The 16,824-nt window shown below is 73.4% G+C and overlaps 4 protein-coding genes across 4 annotated transcripts; 2 read left to right on the forward strand and 2 right to left on the reverse strand.

Annotated features, from left to right (window-relative positions):
• Positions 1 to 119: 119 nt before the first annotated feature.
• Positions 120 to 11,167, forward strand: AURANDRAFT_72094 (hypothetical protein; the record flags this gene model as incomplete). Its single annotated transcript, XM_009041017.1, has 6 exons — positions 120 to 725; positions 819 to 1,661; positions 1,780 to 3,230; positions 3,467 to 6,027; positions 6,492 to 6,505; positions 8,073 to 11,167. 6 exons carry the CDS (start codon positions 120 to 122, stop codon positions 11,148 to 11,150), a joined length of 8,553 nt encoding a protein of 2,850 aa, XP_009039265.1.
• Positions 11,168 to 11,471: 304 nt separating this feature from the next.
• Positions 11,472 to 11,768, reverse strand: AURANDRAFT_7149 (hypothetical protein; the record flags this gene model as incomplete). Its single annotated transcript, XM_009041036.1, has 1 exon — positions 11,472 to 11,768. A coding segment is annotated over one exon (297 nt), but the record flags the coding sequence as incomplete, so codon positions are not given.
• Positions 11,769 to 12,713: 945 nt separating this feature from the next.
• On the forward strand, positions 12,714 to 13,016 carry AURANDRAFT_16878 (hypothetical protein; the record flags this gene model as incomplete). The annotated part of the gene is made up of 1 exon (XM_009041018.1): positions 12,714 to 13,016. A coding segment is annotated over one exon (303 nt), but the record flags the coding sequence as incomplete, so codon positions are not given.
• A 1,660-nt stretch (positions 13,017 to 14,676) lies between these two features.
• On the reverse strand, positions 14,677 to 16,473 carry AURANDRAFT_10270 (hypothetical protein; the record flags this gene model as incomplete). Its single annotated transcript, XM_009041035.1, has 3 exons — positions 14,677 to 15,480; positions 15,667 to 16,092; positions 16,192 to 16,473. Coding segments are annotated over 3 exons (1,512 nt in total), but the record flags the coding sequence as incomplete, so codon positions are not given.
• Between the last annotated feature and the right edge of the window lie 351 nt (positions 16,474 to 16,824).

The following is a 16,824-nucleotide window of genomic DNA, read 5'->3' on the forward strand; positions in this document are numbered from 1 at the left end:
TTCAAAGCGAGTCCGTCGTCGTCATGCGGTCGCTCTTGCTGCTGCTCGTCGCAGCTTTCGCATCTGCCGCGGATGAGAACCTGCGGCTGGCCGATTTGCTCGAACAGGCCGGCATTCCCATGCCCGAGGTTGCCGACCCCGTCGCCGGCACGCAACTCCAGCATGTGCGGCTGCCGGCAGCCGAAGTCATGAAGCAGTGGCGCGCCGCCGGCTCGCCGAAGGACAAGGTCGCGGAGATCAACATGACCACGGTCTTCTCGGCGACGCGGCGGAGCAACCAGTTCGTGATCCCGATCACGATGCGGTTCCCCGTCGAGGGCGACGTCGGCCTCTCGCAGCCCATCGAGAACAGCGCGCAGGCGATCACGGGCGTCCTGATGTACACGGCGGTGCTCGGCCCCGACGCGGACATCCCGACGGGTTTCCTCAGCGGCTACCAGTACGCCGGCTTCAAGAGCGGCGCGGTGCTCGTCGACGACGGCTCCTTCGTCTTCGACACGCAGGGCCACGACTTCGTCCAGCCCGTGACGCCCGTGTCGCGGGGCGCGGGCACGTTCTTCGACGTCGACTCGGGCGAGCTCCCGGGCGTGACCTGCGGCGCCGTCGGCGTCTACTGCTGCGCGGCCTACGGCCCCAACGGCACCGTCGCGGCCGAGAACAGCACGACGCCCTGCTCCACGCTCGTGCGCGACGCGGTCTACGGCCTCGTCTACCGCCGCACCATCGTGAGCCTCGTGCCCGACGACGAGCAGGCGTGAGGGCGGGTCGATATTACCTTTTGTAAACCTCGTCCAATGATGGTGCAATCCTCCGTCTAGGCCATGCGCGTCGAGGAGCGCACGCCCATGGAGGTCGAGAGCACTGGCACCGAGGCGCTCCCGGAGCATGCGGAGACGCAGCGGCCGCCGCGGCGGCCGTCCCCGATCAGCCTCGCGCGGCAGCCCTCGGCGCAGTGGGATTCCAAGGAGGAGGGGGCGAGCGGGGCGCGGCGGGATTCGAAGGAGTCGCCGGCGAGCGCGGAGCGGCGGGATTCGAAGGAGTCGCCGGCGAGCGGGACGCCGCAGCGGCGGCTGTCGGCCGCGATCAAGCGCAAGTTGACCCCGGCGCCGCAGCGGAACTACGACTTCTTCGACGTCGACGACGAGTACATGCGGCTCGAGGAGGAGGGCACCATTTCCGAGCGCGCGCCGTTCCCGGCGCAGGACGAAACGCGCTGCCCCGTGTTCAACCCGAACGCGAACTGGCGCCTCGGCTGGGACGGCTACATGCTCGTGCTGGTGACGTTCGTCTTCTTCGTGACGCTGTTCGAGATCGCCTTCGTGAACAGGGGCGAGTACTGGGACGGCTTGTGGACCATGAACCGGCTCGTGGATCTGAGCTTCTTCGGGGACATGGTGCTCACGTTCAACACGGGCTACTACAACTGGCGCGAGAACCGGTGGTACATCGAGCGGAGCCAGATCGCGGCCCACTACCTGCGCTTCTGGTTCTGGCTCGACGCCGTGAGCTTGATGTACCGGGACCGGCTGCCGCTGCCGAGCCAGGTCGCGATCCTCCGGCTCATTCGCCTGATCCGCCTCGTGCGGCTCATACGAATCGCCAAGGCGCCGCGGATCATCGAGCGGTGGAACCGCTACATGACGCTGTCGTTCAAGATGCAAGTGATCATCAAGTACATGTTCGCCTTGGTGGTCACCCTCAGCGTCCTGTGGCCGGAACGATTTTAGAGAGCTTCTGACCGGGAAAACGACGAAAAATCGTCACCGACACATTTGGTAGGTCACCCTGCACCTCGAGGCGTGCCTCATTCGCCTCGCCCACGGCGTCGAGAGGGGCGACCGGAGGAACCAGGACACGAACAGCTACCTGCGGTGGTGGGTCATCGAATGGCGCGGCGCGAACTTCAACGACAACTGGGCGCTCTACGTCGACTGCCTCGACTGGGCCGCGAAGACCATGCTCGGCGAGTCGGCCTACCAGACGACGGGCGAGGGCTTGCTGAGCGTGTCGTGCAACGTCATCGGCGTCGCGTTCGTCGCGTTCCTCTTCGGCGACCTCACGAACATTCTATGTAATCTGGACCCGGCGTCGAACGAGTTCAAGCAGACCGTGGACAACCTGAACAAGTTCATGGCCGACAAGCGGTTCCCGCTGGCCGCGCGCGTCCCGCTGCGCGAGTATTTGTTACATTCCGAGGCGCTCTTCAAGAACAAGTTCCACGCGCGGCTCATCGACAAGCTGAGCCCGAACCTGCAGGAGCTCGTGGCCCACCTCCAGCTCGGCCACAAGGTGGTCCGCGTGACCTTCTTCTCCTACGCGCGGCAGTGCACGCTCGGCATCGTCGTCGGGCGGCGGCTCAAGATCCGCGCGGTCGACGGCGGCGGCGACGACGGCGGCGAGCGGCGCGACGCGACGATCGTCGGCCTTTTAGGGGACATGCGCTACGACGTGCGCTACGACGACGGGTCCGTCGAGCACGGCGTCGCGCACGCGCGCATCTCCGTGCAGGACGAGGAGGTCGCGATCCAGAAGGCCGTCTCGGCCATGGAGATCGCGACGAAGCTGCTCGTCACCCAGATCGCGCACGCGATGGAGATGGCCATGTTCATGGCCGGCGACTACATCGTGCGCCACTCCGTGTCCTTCTGCGACACCATGTACCTCGTCGACGCGGGCAAGGTCATGACCTTTGGCCGCGAGGTCACGGCGCCCTTCGCGCTGTCCGTCGTCGAGGACGGCGACTCCTTCGGCGACAAGGAGATCGCGACGCTCGTCGCGGGCCACGGCGCGCGCGCGGCCTGGTTCAACGCGCGCGCGACGCGCATGTCCTACTGCTACGTGCTCGGCGGCCGCGTCTTCGTGAAGCTCATCAACCGGCCGGGCTTCGAGAACTTTCTGAAGTCCATCTCCCGCTACGGCACGTGGTACAACTTCAAGCTCAACGTCGTCAAGGCCATGCGCTCCGGCGAGCTCGCGGCCGTCGCGAAGCTCGCGCGGCCGCCGGCCGAGGCCGCGGCCGAGGAAATCCGCCGCGGCGAGGCCGCGCGCGTCGAGGCCGCCGTCGGCGCCGTCGTGGGCAAGCTCGCGGACGCCATGGCCGCGCGCTTCGACGACCTCCAGCGCAGCGTCGACGCGCGCTTCGCGGCCCTCGAGGCCAAGCTCGACGCCGCGGCCGCGCGCGTCCCCAGGGCGGGCGACGACGACGCCGCGCCCTCCGTCTATTGTTCGCTGTAAGGGTTCAAGTTGACCTTCATGTTGACGCTCTCAAGAGGTTATTTTAAAGGTTATTGTTTCCAGCGTAAGGTTCACCTTAACTTCAAGTAACTTGGTTGATGCTCCCAACGGGAACTCAAGGAGCAGTGATGGGCCGCGGAGAGCGAGGTCGCGGCTACCGCGGAGCGCGAGGTCGTGGCTACTCCCGCGGTCGCCGCGACCGCAGCCGCGGCACTGACAATACGCGGAGCAGCGACCTCGCTCGACGCGTGCTCTGCCTGCACGGGTCCGAGCAGACCGCGACCCTCTTCGCGCAGCGGCTGGCGCCCCTGGCGAAGCGCTGCGGCGACAACCTCGTCTTCGTCGACGCGCCGCACGCGCTGCCGCTGCGCGAGGGCCAGGCCGCGTCGCTCGGCTGGTGGCGCCGCGACGGGAGCGGCTTCGACGAGGGCCTCGACGTCGTCCGGCGCGCGTGGCGCGAGCTCGGGCCCTTCTCGGGCCTGCTCGGCTTCTCGTCGGGCGGCGCGCTCGCCGTCGCCGCCGCCGCGCGCGGGCTCCCGGGCCTCGAGGCCCTGCTCGTCGCCGGCGCGCCGCGGCGGCCGGAACTCGACGACGTCGGCGCCGCGCCGTGCGCCGCGCTCCTCGTCGCGGGCCGCGGCGACGCGCTCGTGCCGCCCGAGGACACGCTCGCACTCCTGCCCGGCGCGGAGCCCTACGTCCACGACAAGGGCCACTGCCTGCCCTGCCGGGCGCGCGACGTCGACGCGTACCTGGCCTTTTTCAACGCGGGCGCCGCCGCGCCGCCGCCGGCCGCCGAGCCGCCGACGCCGCTGCCGGCCGGTGCCACGCCGCTGCCCGCGTCGCCGCCGGCGCCGCCGGCGCCGGCCGTCGGGCCGCCGCCGCCGTCTCCGGCCGACGGGCCGCCGCTGCCGCGGCCGCCTCCGGCGACGTCCGCGCCGCCGGAGCCGCCTCAACCGCCGCGGCCGCCGCCGGAAGCGGTCGACGCGGCCACCGCTGAGGCGCGCGGGGAAGAGATCGAGGCGCTCGCGGCGATTTACGGGGACGACTTCGAGCGGTGCGGCGCCTGGGGCGCGAAGATCCGCCTGGACAGCGAGCACTTCGCCGACGATATCTTTCTGACGGTAGCCATGCTCGGCGCGTACCCGGCGGTCGGCGGCCGCCTGAAGTTCGGCGTCGAGTCCATGCTGAGCCTCCTCGACCTCCCGACGCGCGTGTCGTCGGCCATCGCGCGCGCGGCGGCCGCGGCCGTCGCCGACGACCTCGCGGCCGGCGAGCCCTGCGTGTTGGCGGCGGTGCAGGGCGCGAACGACTTCCTGGCCGCCGGCGACCCCCGCGACACCGCCGCCGCCGGCGACGACGCGGACGGCGCGACCGCGGACGACGACGCCTCGAGCGCCGGCGAGGAGGACGACGACGACGCCTCCGCCGCCGCGGGCGTCGACGCCGCGGTGACGTCCGCGGAGATCGCGGACTACCGCGCGGCGGCGACGGCGGCGTTGCGGCGGCGGGCGCCCGCGGCGGCCGGCGCGCCGCCGTCGCGGCACCGCGGCGCCTGGGAGCTCGTCGTCGGCGTCGTCGGCAAGCCGTCGGCGGGCAAGTCGACGTTCTTCAACGCCGTGACGCGGTCGACGGGCGCGCTCGCGGCCAAGTGCGCGGCCTACCCCTTCACGACCATCGACCCGAACGTCCGCGAGGGCCTCTTCGCCTGCGGGGACCGCGACCCGGCGCTGGGGCTGGGCCTCGAGCTCGCCCCCTGCCCGCCGCACGGCCGCGACGCGAAAGGCCGGCGCTTGCTGCCCGCGCTCCTGAAGGACGTCGCGGGCCTCGTGCCCGGCGCGAGCCGCGGCGAGGGCAAGGGCAACCGCTTCTTGAACGATTTGGCGGACGCGGACGCGCTCGTCCACGTCGTCGACGCGTCCGCGGAGACGGACGCGTCGGGCGGCGCCGTCGACGCCGCGGACGCGCCCGAGGACGCGCTCGCGCGCGAGATCGCGTGGATCCGCGAGGAGCTCCACCGCTGGATCGCGGGGAACGTCGCGCGCAAGTGGCACTCCGTCGTCCGCTTGGCGAAGCACCGGCGCGACTCGACGGCGGCGCTCGACCGGCTGCTGGGGCTGTTCACGGGCTACGCCGCGGCGCCGGTAGTGGTGCGCCGCGCCATCGCCGTCGCGGGTTTAGACGAACGCGTCGCCGCGCTCGACGCCTGGGGGTCGTCGGAGCTCCACCGCCTCGTCGCCGCGTTCCTGGAGATCCGCTTCCCGACGGTCGTGGTCCTGAACAAGTGCGACCGGCCGTCGGCGCGCGCGAACGTCGAACGCCTCGGGACGTCGGACGATCTCGTGCCCTGCAGCGCGGCCGTCGAGGCGGGCCTCGTCGCCGCGCGCGCGCGCGGCGACGTGTCCTACGTCGACGGCGCGGCGGCCTTCGACGGCGCCGACGTTCCCGGCGCCGCGGCGCACCTCGCGGCCTGGGGCACGACGGGCGTCCTGGACGCCGTCTCCCGCGCGGTCGCGCTCGCGCGGCCCGCCTACGCGTACCCGGTCGCGGACCTCGACTCGCTCGCGGGCGCGCGGTCCGGCGGCCGCCTCGCCGACTGCGTCGTCCTCCGGCCCCACGCGACGGTCGAGGACGTCTTCACGGCGCTCAAGCGCCGGGGCCTCGGGGGCGACTTCGTCCGCGCGGACGTGATCAGCGACGACGGCGCGAAGCGGCGCCAGGCCAAGGCGCGGGACCCCGTCGGCGACGACTGCCGCGTCGTCAAGGTCGCCACGAACCGGAAGAACCCCTGGCAGCGTAATCTTTGAATTTAGTTGGATGGTTTTGGTCGGGCGAGGGCGAGCCGCGATCTCTGAATTTACTTGGCTGGTCTTGGTCGCCCTCGCCCTCGCCCTCGCCCCCGGCCTCGCCCGCCGCGCTTCGGCCGCACGTCGCCCATGGCGTGGAGCGCCTCGGACAGCCGCGGCGAGATCGGGGAGCCCGGCCCGCCGCCGGCGGCGCCGAGGCGCTCTAAGAGGAGCCGGAGCCGCGCGGGATCGACCTCGCAGGCGACGTCCGCGCCGAGGCGCACATTGATCTCGAAGATCGCGGGCCGGCCGTCGGGGCGCACCTTGTAGTTGACGTTGCATATGCCGCTGAAATCGTGGAGGAGCCGCGAAAAGTCTCGCATGTGCCGCGGCGGGAGCGCCGAGTCCGTGCGCCGCCGCTCCTGGTCCTCGGCGACGCGCGGCCAGATGTAGACGTCCTCCCCGTACGCGTAGGTCGTGTGCACGACGTCGCGGAAGCCGCCGAAGAAGACCAGCAGCGTCGTCGCATGCTCGACGCGGCCGGTCACGAGCTCCTCGACGAGCCAGTCCTCGCCCAGGGTCTTCTCGTCGAGGTCGAGGTCCTTCATCGCCGCGGCGAGGCCCTCGGCGTCCGTCGCGTGGCGCACGGTCGACCCGTAGGCGCCCGCGGCCTTCTTCACGCAGCAGGGGTAGGCGACGTCCTCCAGCGTCGCGTAGGTCGCCGGGAAGGACGCCGCCAACCCGAGGCGCGCGCCGCGCGCGCGGAGCCGGACCTTGTCGGCGAGCTCCGCGACCGTCGCCGCCGCGCACGTCAGGGGCCGCCAGCCGCCGAGCGTGAAGTCGCGGCGGCGGGCCGCGAGGTCGAGCGCCGCATCGTCCTCGGTGGGGACGAGCCACGCGCGCTTCGCGGGCGCGCGTTTCGGCGCCCGGCCGTCGGCGCCGTAGCCGGCCCGGTCGTGCGAGGGCCAGCCGAGGACGTCCCGCGCGAGGCGGACGCGCCACTCCTTCTTCAACGGCGCGAAGCCGAAGCGGTCGCCGGCGTCCTCGGCGCGCGGCGCGAACGGCAGCAGGTCCGCCGCGTGGGAGCGAGCGTTCGGATGGTAGCGGAGCGCGCTCGCGGCGTCGAGCGCCGCGGCCTCGGCCGCGTCCGCGCGCCGGAGCCGCACCTCGGCGGCGCGGTCCAGGCCGAAGCCGAAGTTCAAATTCGAGTCGGCGAGGATCCAGGCGTCGCCCGTGTAGGGCAGCTCGCGCCTGGGCCCGCAGCCGTAGAACCAATGGGCCGCGTCCCCGGCGGCGACGCGCGCCCACGTCGCGCCGTCGACGGTGGCGGCGCCGTCGCCGGCCACGGCGGCCCCGCGGCGCAGGAAGCCGACGAGGCGGCCGCCGCGCGGCGCGTCGAGGACGGCGCAGCCGTCCCGGGCGACGAGCCACCAGTCCTGCGCGGCGGGGAGCGCGGGAAACCCGCGCCGCCGCCTGCGCTCGAGCGCGTCGATGGAGGGGAACGGGCCGGGGCCATCGCAGTCGTCGTCGGTTGTCGTGCTGTGGCCCGGGAGGCCCGCGCAGCGCGCCGGCGGCGCGTCGGCGTCGACGACGGGCGGCGCCGCCGCGGCGCGGCGCGCGGGCGGCGCCGCCTCGGCGGCCTCGGCGAGGAAGCGCTTCGTGACCCAGCCGACGCGCGGCACGCGGACGTGCACGCGCACGCGGGTGTCGTCCAGCGCCTCACGATCTGCGACGAGCTCCGTCTCGGCGGCAAAGCTGTAGAGCTTCTCCGACTCGAGGTCGGCTTCTGCCCGCAGGATCGCGCCGGCCGAGCCGACGACGAAGATCTTTGGCGTGGCGTAGCGTGTCTCATTGGTGCTGTTACCGTCGCCGGCAGGGGCCCTATTGCTGTTACCGTCGCCGGCAGGGGCCCTATTCATGGATTTGGGCAGCACATCGTTCTACATCGTGATTGCGCCGCGGTGCATCATCGGTTTCTTTGCCCCCATTTCATTTTGCCGCTGGGCATGTCTTGAGAGTTTTGAGTGCTAAAACTCTCAAACGATGTGGGGCAAGCTCAAGAACACCGCGTCGGCCGCCGCGTCCAACGCCAGCGTCGGCGGGATCCTCGACAAAGCCTCGGAGCTCGCCCTCAAGGCCGGCGACGGCGTCGGCGGCCTCGTGGACAAGTCGCTGGACGCGGCGGCGAACGTGAGCTCGCGGGCGGGCCGCGTCCTCGACGCCGTCGACGACATCATCGACGGCGGCAACAACGACGACGGCTGGGGCGGCGGCGACGACGACATGTTCTCCGACGACGAGGACGAGCCCGCGCTCGGCGCGGTGCTCAGCCGGCTCCGGCCCGCCGACGACGAGCCCGCGCCGCCGCCGCCGGACACGCTCGCGGCGGCGGCGGCGACGGCCGCGAGCCGCGTCCCCGCGGCGGCGCGCGCCGCGCCGCGAGCCGCGCCCGCGCCGCCGCCGCCCGCGCCCGCGCCGCCGCCGCCCGCCGCGCCGCCCGCGCCGGTGCCCGCGCCCGCGCCCGCGCCGCCGCCGCCGCCCGCGCCGCGCGACGACGCGCTCGAGAAGCGCGCGCGGGAGCTCGAGGCGAAGCTCCCCGAGCTCGAGGCCAGGCTCGCGGCGCGGGACCGCGAGGTCGAGGACCTGCTCGACGACAGACAGCGGAAGCTCGACCAGGCCAAGGAGCTCGTGTCGCGCTACCACGACATCGAGACGCAGCTCGAGCACGTGCGCGCGCGCGCGGACCGCGGCGACGCGGCCGTCGCGGAGCTCGAGGCCGCCAAGGCCGCCGCGGCCGACGACGTCGCGGCCGCGCGGGCCGAGGCCGCGGCCGCGCGCGACGCCGGCGCGGCCGCGGAGGCGCGCCTCGAGGAGGCCCTGGCGCAGAAGGCGTCGCCGACGTCGTCGCCGCGCGGCGACGACGACGCCAAGGTGACGAAGCTCGTCGAGAAGTACCGCAGGATGGAGGAGAAGTTCGAGCGCGCCAAGGCGCGCGCGCTCGCCGCCGAGGCCGCGAGCGCCGACGGCGGCGACGCCGCGAACGAGCGGGCGCGCGCGGACGGCCTCGAGGGCGACAACGCGGCGCTCCGCGCGGCCCTCGACGCGGAGCGCGCCGAGGTCGCGCGCCTTGGGGCCGACGCGGGGGCCGTCGCCACCCTCAAGGCGGACCTCGCGGCCGCGGAGGCGGACGCCGACCGCCTCCGGAGTAGCGACGCCGCGATGCTCTCCGCGCTCCGCGCGGACCTCGAGGCGGCGACCGCCGAGGTCGAGGCCCTGCGGTCCGGCCGCGCGGCCGCCGCCGAGGCCCACGCGGCCGAGGTCGCCGCGCTCGAGGCGGCCGCCGGCGACGACGGCGACGCCGCCGCGCTGGCGGAGGCGCACGACGCCGAGGTCGCCGCGCTCCGCGAGGCCCACGCGGCGCGGGTCGCGGAGCTGGAGGCCGCGCGCGACGCGAGCCGCGGCGAGGCCGAGGAGGCGCGCAAGCTCCGGGCCGCGGCCGAGGCCGCGGGCCGCGACGCGGAGGCGCGGGCCGCGGACGCCGCGGGCGCGCTGGAGGCCGCGCGCGGGGACACGTCCCTGAGCGACGCGCTGCGGGACCGCGAGGCCGTCGGCAACGCGCTCCGCGGCGAGCGCGACGCGGCCGCGGCCAAGGTCGACGAGCTCGAGGCGGCGCTCGCGGACGCGGAGCGCGAGCTGGCGCTCGCGCGCGCCGACGGCGACGCGAGCCGCCGGAGCGCCGACGCCGCCCGCGCCGAGGCCGCGGCGGCGCGCGAGGCCGCGGCGGCGGCGGACGCCGACGCCGAGGACGCGCGGCGGCGCGACAAGGCCCTGGGCAACGAGGCGCTCAAGCGCGTCCAGGAGCAGCTCGACGACGCGCGCGGCGAGCGCGACGCGCTCGCGGCGGCCGCGGCCGCGGGCGAGGAGGGCCTCGAGCGCGTCGCGGCCCTCGAGCGGTCCCTCGCCGCGGCGGCCGAGGCGACGGCGGCGGCCGACGAGGGCCGCGGCGCCGCGGAGGCGCGCGCCGCGGCGCTCGAGCGCGAGTCGGCGGCGGCGGCGTCGAAGGCGGAGACGGCCGCCGCGGCGCGGGACGCCGCGGCCCGCGAGGCCGCCGTCGCGGCCGCCGCGGACGCGCGGCGCGCCGTGGCGGCGGCGGAGGCGGACCGCGACGCGCTCCAGGCGGACGTCGCGGCGCTCCGGCGCGACGCCGAGGCCGAGCGCGCCGCCGCCGCGCGCGACGTCGAGGCCGCGCGCGCCGACGCCGCGAAGGAGCTCGACGCCGCCGAGGCGCGGCGGCGGGCGGCCGAGGGCGAGCTCGCGGCCGCGCGCGCGGAGCTCGCCGACGCGCGCGGGTTGGTCCAGAAGCGCAAGACCGCGGACCTCGACGGCGTCCGCAAGCTCACGGAGCGGCTCCACGAGTACAAGGCGTCGGCCGCCGACGCGGAGGCGCGCGCGGCCAAGGCGCTGGCCCTCGCCGCGACCGTCGTCGAGGAGCGCGACGCCGTCGTCGCCGAGAAGCGCGACTGGTCCGCGAAGCTCGTCGCCGCGGAGCGCGCGCGCGACGACGCGCAGGAGGCCATGGCCGCCGCGGCGTCGGACGGCGCGAGGCGCGCCGAGGACGCCGAGGCGCGCGCGGACGCGTCCGACGCGCTCCTCGCGGACGCCGAGGCGCGGGAAGGGTCGTCGAAGGCCGCGCTCGAGGCGAGCCTACAGGAGGCGTTGGCGAAGCGCAAGGAGGCCGACGACGCGCTCGCGTCCGAGAAGGCGCGCCGCGTCGCCGAGTCGAACCGCCTCGCCGCGGCCGAGCAGCTCGTCGCCGCGCACGAGGCCGAGGCCGCGCGCCGCCGCAGCGAGCCGCGCGTCCCCTCCGCGGACCTCGAGGGCGGCCAAGCGGACGACGACGACGCGCCCAAGGCCAAGCGGGGCCCGGGGGACGCGCTCTGGTCCGCGCTCCGCGTGCGCTGCCCCGCGGCGCTCCGCGTGCTGGGCAGCGCGCCGCCGTCGCGCCGCATGGTCATGGTGCTGGCCTACCTCGCGTACCTCCAGCTCCGCGTGCTCCAGCTCCACGCGTCGCCCGTGGCCCTCGAGCACCACGCCGTCCCCGCGGCGGCGAGGCCCCTGCCGGGGGACGCGTGAGGTAAGGGTTACTTGCGTTTCGGCGCGCGCTCAAAGGTAGGACCCGATGGCGGCCTTGAGGACGGCCGGGACGCGGGTCCGGGGCGCGGTCGCCTCGATCAGCTGGGCGACGACCAGCGCGGCCTTGCGCTTGGCGGGGAGGCCCGCATTGCGCACAAGCCGATTCGCATTGCGCACAAGCCGATTCGGTTTCCAGGTCACGCGACCGCGGCGCGCGAGCTCGACGAGCGCGTCGAGGCCGACGGTCATCGCGATCGCGACCGCGTTGGCATCGTTGTAGCGCGCAAGAATGCAAAGCGCTCGCGCGGCCGCGTGCATTCTCCCGTCGCGCAGGAGCTGGACGAGCAGCGGGATGCCGCCGGCCTCGGCGATCAAGACCTTGTTGTTGGCGTTGAGAGCGAGGTCGCCCAGCGCCTCTGCGGCCGTCTGTTTCGCGTCCGTGCTCCCGTCACGCAGGAGCTCGACGAGCAGCGGAATGCCGCCGGCCTCGGCGATCGGGACCTTGTTGGCGTGTAAGCGCGCGAGGTCGCCCAGCGCCCCCGCGGCCGTCTGTTTCGCGTCCGGGCTCCCGTCACGCAGGAGCTCGACGAGCGGCGGGATGGCGCCGGCCTCGGCGATCGGGTTGTCAGCGTTTAGCCTAAAGTTTAGGCTTAAGATAACGAGGCTGCCCAGCTCCCGCGCCGCCGCCGTCTTCGATGCGTCGTCGCCCTCCCGCAAAGCGCGGACGTGCGCTGCGATACGATCCGCCATCATCTGACCCTTCTTCACCAGAGGTTCAATAAAATTTTAATCGGCTTCAACAACATGTTTGACTTTGGGAGATGGCCTCGCTCTCCTACACCTAGCGTCAACGCCTCGCTCTCCGTCGCCTAGCGCCGACCACAAGGACCGCTCCTAACAATGGACGCGCTCCGCGCGCTCTGCCTCTGCGGCAAAGACGACGCCAGCGATGGCAATAGCAGCGACGGCGACGGCGCCGTCGTCACCGCCGAGAGCGCCGCGCCGCCGCACCCCGTCGTCGAGGTCGACTGCCGCGACTTCGACGACGGGACGCGCAACTTCCGCCTCGAGCGGCGGTCCGTCGTCTGGTACTGCGAGACGCTCGCGCGCGAGGTCGCGGACGCGGCGGTCGACTGCGCGTGCGACGAGGCCGCGCGCGACCGGCTCGAGGCGCGGATGGACATGCGGGGGGAGATGGCGGCCGCGGGCATCGAGGACCTGCCGACGAGCTTCGGCGCGAGCAAGCGGCCGCGCACGGCGCGGAAGAAGAAGAAGCAGAAGGCGCCGCGGAAGAAGCCCCGGAAGAAGCACGGCTGGGCCGTCGGCGACGCGTGCGAGTGCTTCTACGAGGGCGACGGCCTCTGGTACGTCGGGCTCGTCGCGTCCTTCGCCGGCGACGACGGCGTCGAGGTCGCGCTCGTCGGGAGCGAGTGCGTCGTCGTCGTGCCGCACTACTGGCTCCAGAAGACGACGCGCTACCGCGAGCCGGAGCCGGAGCCCGAGGAGAAGCCGAAGCAGCGCCTCGAGGACGCGCCGAACCCCTACGCGGGCCTCGTCGACGACAAGTACTGGGCCCAGCGGTTCCACTACTTCTCCCTCTACGACTGCGGCGTGCGCCTCGACGCGGAGTCGTGGTATTCCGTGACGCCCGAGAAGGTCGCGGCGTCGATCGCGCGGCGCGTCGGCGGCGGGCGGGTGGTCATCGACGCCTTCTGCGGCTGCGGCGGCAACGCCATCGCGCTCGCGTCCGAGGGCGCGTGGGTCGTCGCCGTCGACGTCGACGCGAGAAAGTTGGACATGGCGCGGCACAACGCGGCGATCTACGGCGTCGCGGACCGCATCGACTTCGTCGCCGCGGACGCGATCGGGCTCCTGCCGACGCTCAAGGCGGACGCGGTCTTCCTCTCGCCGCCCTGGGGCGGGCCGGACTACGGCGACGACTTCGACGTCGCCGCGATCCGCGTGGGCGGCGTCGACGGCGTCGGCCTGCTCGCGCTCGCGCTCGCGGCCGCGCCGCGCGTCGCCTACTACCTTCCGCGGACGACGTCCGCGGCCGCCATCGCGGCGGCGGCGGCGCGGGCCGGCGCGGCGCGCGGGGGCATCCGCGTCGAGGCCCACTACCTCAACCACCGGCTCAAGGCGAAGACCGCCTACGTCGGCTGGCCCGCGGACCACGCGTGGCCGAAGAATGGGAAAACTTAACGAGGCGTCCGTCCCCCCACTTGCCCGAGCTCCTCGGCGACGTTAATAACGGCGACGACACCGCAAGGCCTACTGCAATCTGACTGCAAGTGCAGTGCAAGCTACGCATGCTGAATCGCATGATGGGCGGCCTGAAGCGAGACGCGTCTGATCGCACGATGGGCAGCGTGAAGCGCCGCGCATGAAGCGCCTCCACGACGACGCCGACGAGGCCTCGTCGCCGGCGGCGCCGGCGCTGCATTCCGACTACGTCGACGACGACTACGACCGCGCGGAGTCGCGCAAGCGCGCGGCAGACAATCTGACGCTCTGGGACCACGCCGTCACCTGCGCCCTCGTGACGTCGACGGTGCTGCTGAGCACGATCCTGCTGTGCCTCGTGCGCCAGAAGGGCCGCGTCGGCGCCGGCGGCCGGCTCCGGGGCCTCGCGCTCGCCGCGGCGCGCGGCGACTACGTGCCCGGCGAGGGCTCCTACTACAAGCGCGTGTTGCTGCGCGGGCCGCCGCAGAGCTGCGCCGGCGACATCCTCGGCGGCGGCGCCTGCGCCCTGCAAACGAACAGCATCACGGCCGTCGTCCTCGTGCTCTTCGGCGTCGACGTCGGGAAATTGGACGCGAGCCTCGCGCGCGCGGAGGGTTCGCGCTACCCCGTCGTCCACGCGACGGGCGAGTGCGACGGCGCGGCCTTCGCGGCGCGCGGCGGCCGGCCGGACGTGCTGTGCCTGCCCTGCTGCCGCGGCTTCGCGGGGAGCGACAACGCCAAGGTCGGCCGGGAGATGGTCGACCGCCTCTTCCACGGCCTCCGCGCCGCGCTCGCGGCGGCTCCCGACGCGGCCTACGTGCTCAAGGTCGAGGACGACACGGCCGTCGACTTCGACAACTTGGACCGCTTCCTCAACTGCCGGCCGCTCTGCTCGGCGACGCTCTACGGCAACTGCCGCCGCGAGGCCCACGAGCCGCGGCCCTACTGCGACGGCGGGAGCGGCTACCTCCTGAGCCGGGACCTCGCCGCGCGGCTCCTCGCGACGGAGCCGCCGCCGGGGCCCGAGGACGTCGCCTTCTCGAACCACGTCGTCGACCACGGGGGGCGGCTCACGCGCTCGTGCGGCTTCAACGGCGCGTGCCACGGCGGCAGCGACCCGCGAGGCTACGCGGGGAGCCCGCCCGCGTGCGTGGCGTTCCTCCCGGGCGACGTCACGACGCACCGGTGCTATTCGTAATGTTTGCTATCTTACATCGCGCGGCGTTCCTCCCGGGCGACGTCACGACGCACCCGGTCCGGTGCTACTCGTAATTTTTGTGCTATCTTACATGGCGCTGTCGATGGTCTTTTGCCTCGCGACCTCGTAGAGCCGCTGCTCCTCGCGGAAGTACGCGCGGAGCTTGGCCCGCGTGGACCGGCGCTGGGCCATGCGGAGCCAGTCGAGCTGGGGCCGCGCGTCCTCGGACGTGGACACGGAGACGACGTCGCCGTTCTTGAGCTCGTAGCTCAGCTGGACCTCCTGGCCGTTGACGTAGGCCGTCGCGACCTTGAGGCCGATCTCCGTGTGGATGTGGAACGCGGCGTCCAACACCGTCGCGCCGCGGCTCAGGTCGAGGATCTGGCCGTCGCGCAGGAAGACGAAGACGCGCTTCCCCAGCACCTCCTTGCGGATCGTCTCGACGAACTCGCGCGAGCTGTGGATCTCGTGCTGCCAGTCCTTGACGGAGTTGAGCCACGACACCGCGTAGGGCTTGGCGACGCCGCGGCGGCCGTCCGCGGGCTCGCCGTCGTCGTCGAGGTCCTCGACGCTGAAGAGGCCGTCCTTGTAGAGCCAGTGGGCGGCCATGCCGTGCTCCGCGACCTCGTGCATCCAGGCCGTGCGGATCTGGACCTCGACGACCTGGTCCTCGGCCTCGCGGCGGAGCGACGCGTGGAGCGACTGGTAGCCGTTGGGCTTCGGGAAGGAGATGTAGTCCTTGACGCGCGGCACGGCCTCGCAGCCCTTGAGCTGCTGCACGAGGCCGAGCACGTGGTAGCAGAGCCAGGTGGACCGCTCGCGCCAGGCCTCCAGGGGCTCGGCCGCGCCGTCGCGCGGCACCTCGAGGACGACGCGGAGCGCGACGACGTCGGGCACGCCGTCCAAATCCTGGTCGTCGAGGACGTAGGGCGCGTCCGCCGCGTCCTCGAGCTCGAAGGAGCCAAAGGCCGGGCCGTGGCCGCCCTCGCGCCCCGCGCCCCAGAGCCCGCCCGCGGGCGCGACGGCCGCGACCGGCGCCGCGCCGCCGCTCGGCGCGAAGACCTCGGCCGTGAGCATCGCGCGCCGCTCCTCGACGGCGCGCTCCATCTTCAGCCAGAGGCTGTAGAGCTCCTTCGTGCGGCCGCTGACGCTCACCTTGACGCCCCTCAACTTCGGGTCCGCCGCGAGGCGCGCCTCCAAGGCCTTGCGGCTGCCCTTGAGCGCGGACTCGTAGCGGGACCGCCGCACCTCGAGCGCGGCCTCGAGCGCCGCGTAGGGCCCCGGGTGGGCGTAGCGGAACGCCCAGTCCTCGAGCTCGGCCTTGAACGTCCACAGGCCCAGGCGGTGCGCGAGCGGCGCGAAGATCTCGAGCGTCTCGCGCGCGATGCGCAGCTGCTTGTGCCGCGGCATGTGTTCTAAGGTCCGCATGTTGTGGAGCCGGTCCGCGAGCTTGACGATGATGATGCGGTAGTCGTCGGTCATGGAGATGAACATCTGGCGCAAATTCTCGAGCTGCTCGCGCTCCTTGTCGCTCGCGGGCGGCGCCGTCTCCGGGTCGCCGAACGCGGCCCGGAGGCCCCGCGCGCGGCGCCGGTCGCTGTCGAGCTCGCCGTCGGGCACCTTGGCGAGCTTGGGGAGCTTCGAGACCTTCGTCTCGCCCTCGACGATGGCGCGCACGTCGGCGCCGAACGTCGCCTCGATCTCCTCGAGCGTGACGGCCGTGTCCTCGACGGTGTCGTGGAGGAGGCCCGCCGCGACGGTCTCGCGGTCCATGCCGAGGCCGCAGAGCAGGCCCGCCACGGCGACGGGGTGGACGATGAAGGGCTCGCCGGAGCGGCGCATCTGGCCCGCGTGCGCGCCGTGCGCGACGCGGAGCGCGTCGTGGACGAACGACAGCGCTTCGTGCGACTTCAGGTACGCGCACCGCTTCTTGAGCTCGGCCCAGTCCCGCGCCACGGCGCGGTCGTCGGCGAGGGCCGCGCGGTCCTTGAGGCTCCGAATTCGTAGCGCCGTGACGTTGCCCGCGAGCTTCTGCTCGCGGTCGCTCGTGCCCCGCTGCGCCGCCGCCCAGTCGTCGAGGAGCTCGCGCCGCTTCCAGAGGCTGCGCAGGGGGCGGCCCAGGCCGCCCCGCAATCGTCCGCGGTCCGTCGACGCGACGTCGAAGTCGAAGACCTCCGGCGCGTCCTCGGGGAAGCGCCGCAGGACCGTGGCGCGCCGCGGCGCGCGCCGGATTGAAGCGGGACGGAACGTCGA

This window comes from Aureococcus anophagefferens (genome assembly GCF_000186865.1).
Source record: "Aureococcus anophagefferens unplaced genomic scaffold AURANscaffold_18, whole genome shotgun sequence".
Lineage (NCBI taxonomy): Eukaryota > Pelagophyceae > Pelagomonadales > Pelagomonadaceae > Aureococcus > Aureococcus anophagefferens.